General features: G+C 41.5%; 1 protein-coding gene across 1 annotated transcript in view; it reads left to right on the plus strand.

Moving 5' to 3' along the window:
• The first annotated feature begins 2,157 nt into the window (after positions 1–2,157).
• Positions 2,158–5,407, plus strand: part of LOC137995172 (patched domain-containing protein 3-like) — a 7,178-nt gene continuing 3,928 nt past the window's right edge. Inside the window, exons 1-3 of the mRNA XM_068840748.1 lie at positions 2,158–2,270; positions 3,184–4,407; positions 4,757–5,407. The exon at positions 4,757–5,407 is cut by the window's right edge and continues 494 nt beyond it. Coding sequence (XP_068696849.1) covers positions 2,200–2,270; positions 3,184–4,407; positions 4,757–5,407 — 1,946 coding nt within the window. The 5' untranslated portion in view covers positions 2,158–2,199. The remainder of the gene's footprint in view (positions 2,271–3,183; positions 4,408–4,756) is intronic.

Here is a 5,407-nt window from a genome sequence, read left to right on the forward strand (position 1 = left end):
TTTAGCTTTCAAAACTTGCTCAAATTGTATCGGTAGGTCCTGGAATTCGTCCACAGAAAGGCCAGAGAGACGACTTCACTGGTGCTGTGAACCGCCATGTTTACAACAGAGCAATTTAGGCGTTCCACTCTGCATGAAATCATCTCTCACCTCTGTCTCGAGAAGACCAGACACGCACGGTTCTTACGTTACGTTTATGCCCCTGTAGAATCAACCGAAATCTCAACTCCTTGTCAAAAGTTAACCAGCATCTTAATATTTTTGGTAGGCTACAATATTGTCTGAGTATTGGTGTGCGTTGGTATGAAGCCGTGCGATGCAATATACGCCGCCATGCAATATTCCAACTGTTCCAAACTCGTGTGATAAGTACATTTTGTCCTCTGAACACTTAAATAGGCTCTATTCCCAGACGGACTGACATGATTATCAAGTGCAACGGTCAGCGTTGATTGACATATTTTATATACCAAGGAGTCAGAATAGCTATGCAAATATATTACGGCCCCTGAAGACGTTTCTTTCTGCGATAGGACTGACTATTAAAATCAGTTGTAGCAAACAAACAGTTCATCGGCAATGGTTGGTGCTCTGCTTTTGAAAAACTCAAGCTGAAACCCTGAAAATATAAGGCTAATGAAAACGACACCTGTTATTAATTAATGAAAAACGACAAGTCTGTAATTTCCCTGTTAAAGTGCAAAACGAGTCCATTGTTTGTCATACCCGACTTTTGACCATACCACTGTTTTGCCTCATTAATTAGGTTAATTTATGTGTGCACAATGTGAAATAAATCAATGAATGCTTTCCAAATTCTGCCCCTCTAATGCTTGTTATAAGGAAGAAATGTATAGGCTTGAAAATATGACAACGTAATTAGACTTTTGCCATCACTGGTCTGTGATGACATGGTTTGGAATCGTGAATCTCAACGGTTCACCATGGTGAACCGTCGTTGAGCTGAAAGATAAACAGTTCATTTCTTTAAACAAACGATTCACCATGGTGAACCGTGCCGCAATAGCAGGAAATGTTACGGGATTTTTTTGATTTCACATTTACAAACTAGTTTAGATTACAACCTCGGGATAGGATGGTTCTTATGCCCGGTGACTCTTTCCCCCTTACATATCGAGCCAAAGTATCTGGTGAATCGCACGGTGAATCGTTGACAATCACTTCTCAATTGCAATTTGCATACATTAAGTCCATTTTAATTTCATCATCCTGTAAATTCTTCTTGAGTTGGTACCAGCTCCACATTGGCACCACTCGATATATTATTAACCGAACCTCACAAGACGTCAGCGACCCCACCTCTCTAGCTTTATTCCCTTCGCTAACCGTTGTCACGCCTTCAAATGCCAACATCAGTAACAGTGCAAGGAAGATCGCCCTTATTTCGCTCGATTCTCGTCTCGATAATAATTAAAGCCCCCGATGTCATGTGTACGCTACATTAATCAAAATACACAGTGTCAACTACTTAACATGGAAATGCGGTACACAGCATACTGAAGATGTTCCTTTACACAACAGATAGTATTTATAATTATGTCGCCTTCTAAAAACTCTCCAACACATATTCCTTGATTATCATCATGTTCAGACCAACTGCCCACCTTTTTAAATACAAAGCATGCGAAGAGACATTCCGTTTATCTTAGTAACAAGTTTACTTCTTTTCTAAAGAGACTTGACTTCTGATCTACAGCTCTACAGATTTGCCAATTTCCTTGAAGCAAATACAATACTCGTCACATTTGTTGGAACACCCATCCCCGCTTCCCCCTTCCTCCAATGTTGATTTCCACAACTACTAGTAGTCGCGCGAAAAATTCTCACACAACATTGAATTGGGGGAAGGGGGATGTGTATTGTGGTATAAGCTACGATCTTGTAACACGATGATTCTGACCATTCGCTAAGTGTTCCAACACTCTTCCTCACTCGGAAGATCGTACTTTGCTTAATTATGATGTGACTACTGGGTTCAAACCATTTGCAAAGTTAACTTAATTACGACTTCACGCTTCGGGTGTTGCTAATAAGCGCTGTTGTAGACAAAATCCCCTGTGGATTAGTTTAAACAAGAAAAGCTTAGCTTAGTTGAGCTTTTCTTGTTTTCAAGAACTAATCTTTCGTTGCTGAAGTAGTTGACGGAATCAGCATATTCGTGTACTTGAACTTTTCTAAATGAAAGCAACAACTGAGAAAACGATTGCCAAAACACCCGACGTCGCCAAAAGGGATTTGCCGAGCTCGAGGTACATTAAGTTAAAAATTGCCTATTTTCTTTTATTTTCATATGGCGCGATCCTTGTTCTTAAGGATATGGTGCTTGTCATTCGTGTTAAAGAAACGCAAATTAACCTTGTCTTAAGTTTGCATATGTTTTTTCTTGTTATTTTTATGCCGGATAGAAAGTTCTTCCCATTTTTTTGTTCCCTAAAGGTTATGCCCGCCAGGTGCATTAGTAGTACTTACTCTGCTTTTCAGTTCTTAAAATGTTACAGGGTCAAGGTTTGTTAACTTTGACATTTTTATTACCACCAGACGCTTCGGTTGTTGGTAATAAGTACTCTTGTTTTCAAAATCCTTGTGATTAGTTTAAACGAGAAGAACATTGGCCGTTTTTATACTAGAGACGCATAATTCGTCTGAACGGATTATGCGTCTCTGGTATAAAAAAGGCCATAAGTTATGTTTTTGGTAGCTGGAGTCATTGCGCCACTGTAATATATTGCCTATTCACCAGGCCTCGGTTGTTCAAAAGGTGGACAACGCTATCCACACGCTATAAACACGAGCAAAACCTATTGAGTTATACAGTGGGATAGTGGTTTATCCAGCGGATAGAGCTATCCGTGACCCTTTGAGGCAGTTTTTATATTAGAGACGCATAATGCGTCTGGACCATCTAGCTCATTTTGAGTGTCTTCAAACACGAACAAAACCATTAATTTACTTCGTCTATACACATAATCAGCTTCTCTCGTACGTCTTTATCACTGGGCGAATTAACTGATGACAAAATAAAAGGCGCATTTAAAGTAGTCCAGACACATGGGAAGAAAAAAACGTTCATAATTGCGATGAAATGAAACCTTGACATGATCTTTTCCCGGCCGCAGTTCACAAATTTATGTCTTTCATTGTATAATCTGTTCACATCCACAGCTATTGCTGTCCACCTAAGCTCAATCCATGCTCCTGGTGGTCCTCATTCTGCTATTCGTATTTGCATTGTTTGGAGATCTTCTTTGGTTGGTTTGGTAAAGGCGTTGCAAAACATCCATTGGCTACCATTTCGGCATGCGTTTTGTTTGTGAGCGTCTGCGCCGTAGGTTTCGTTTGGTTCGAGTCAGAGAGTAGAACAGTTAAGCTGTTTATCCCGCAAGGTAGCCAAGCCGTAGATGACTTAAATACTGCTGAAGAGTATTTCCGAGTGAAAAACCGAGAAGAAATTATCCTGTTGGTGGCATCGTCCAATCATCCCAATGTTCTCGCACCTGAATGCTTGCAGCAGGCCTTCGAGGCTTACCATGCTGTTGTTGGACTTCCTTCTTACGTTGATTATTGTGTCACTCTGTCAGGAGCTCAAGCTAAGTCAGTGAAAGATTGCATGATGATTAACCCTCTGGAATTTTTGAGATACAACGAGAGTGATATAGATCGAAAGACCCTGGCACAGATTCTAGACGAATTAAATGAAGCGAACAACAACACAACAACTTTGACGCGCAATGGCCGACCCTTTCAGTTCAACTTTAAGCGTATGTTTGGCAGTGTCAGTTGGAGGGATAAAAGCGTTATTGGCGCGAAGGCAATTCAAATGGTTTATTTTATCCGCGACCCTGACGATGAAGACGCCAGCAAGAAAATCCTAGAGTGGGAGAAGACCTTTCTTGACAAAGTTTCCTCGTTAGTAGACACCCTGTCTTGTTTTGAAGTCTACTATTTTAGTGAAAGAAGCCTAGATGATGCTATTGCTGAAAGCAGTGGTTCTGACGTCACGCTAGTGTCAATCACCTTCAGTCTGATGATCACATTCGCTTGCGTGATGCTCGGCAAGTTTTTAAATCCCCTGACGGGTCACTCTTTGCTCGCTAATGCAGGAGTGTTTGCAGTGGCACTTGGCATACTAGCCGGGTTTGGACTGGCCATGTGGTGTCGTGTTCCCTTTGTCAGTCTCGTCGGTGTGTTACCTTTCTTAGTTCTTGGAATTGGCATCGATGACATGTTCATCATTGTGGATGAACTTGATAGGCAGCCACGTAACGTGCCAACGAGTGACGTTATTAAGACTGTGATGGCGAAATCTGGAGCTACCGTTACCATGACAACTCTGACTGATCTGGTTGCCTTCGCGGTCAGCACCTCCACCTCATTTCCAGTAGTGAGGTATGTATGATTAAACCAAGGCTCCCCCAGGTAAGCTTGTGTATTTAACGTGAGTAAGTGAAATTTTATCAATAATAAAATCACACTCCCTTACTGAAAGCAAACGCAGGCAGCCCAAGCTCATGACATGAACTTGACACTGAATTTCTTCCTATGTTCGTTTGGAAGTCGTCCCTAGAGCCGGTATTGTCAAGCAGTTAATTCCGAAATATTGTTTGTAAGTTTATTGAACAAGAATTAAAAGCAAAATGCTTGATGATAAAAAAAGTCCTGGAACAGAGTGATGCCAATCATCGATGGTTTTTCGATGTCGTCCTGCAACTCTAATTTTCGTTCCCTCTCTTCGCAGGTATTTCTGTATCTATGCTGCACTAACAGTTACTTTCGCCTACCTTATGATAATCACATACTTCGTGGCAATGATGTCTTATGATTTAAGGCGAATCAGAGCAGGCCGCCGAGACTGCTTACCGCTATGCAAAGCGCCTCAACCGAAAGAGGGTGTTCCAGCGTGGGACGAGCCCCTTCCTCAAATGTGGAACCGCGTCATGAAGGCCTGGGCCGAGTTTCTGACAAAGCCTGTAACGAAAATTGTTGTCGTAATTTTATCAGCAGCGTTGCTTGGCGCTGGTATTTTCGGAGTAACCAAAGTTGATGAAACATTTGACAGGAGAACCTTGGCAAAAGATGATAGTTACTTAAAGCAATTTTTGACGGTTCAAGAAGAACACTTCGAGCTTTCCATTGAAGTCAGTATCGTAGTGACAGGTGAGATTGATTATGGTGCTGTATCAATCCAGAACGAGCTCAGAAAGTTAGCAAACATCGTGAAAAACAACAAGCACTATACAACCGAATCAGTCTCATGGATGGACTCATTTGCTCGGTTTGCCAATTTGACAAATACAAACATTACTGGTGCTGGATTCTTGCCAGCTCTGAAAAGTTTCCTCCGAGTTCCCGGGTTTTCCTATTTTGCTGAAGACTTAAGGTTTTTAAA

Source organism: Montipora foliosa, chromosome 3, assembly GCF_036669935.1.
Source record: "Montipora foliosa isolate CH-2021 chromosome 3, ASM3666993v2, whole genome shotgun sequence".
NCBI lineage: Eukaryota > Metazoa > Cnidaria > Anthozoa > Scleractinia > Acroporidae > Montipora > Montipora foliosa.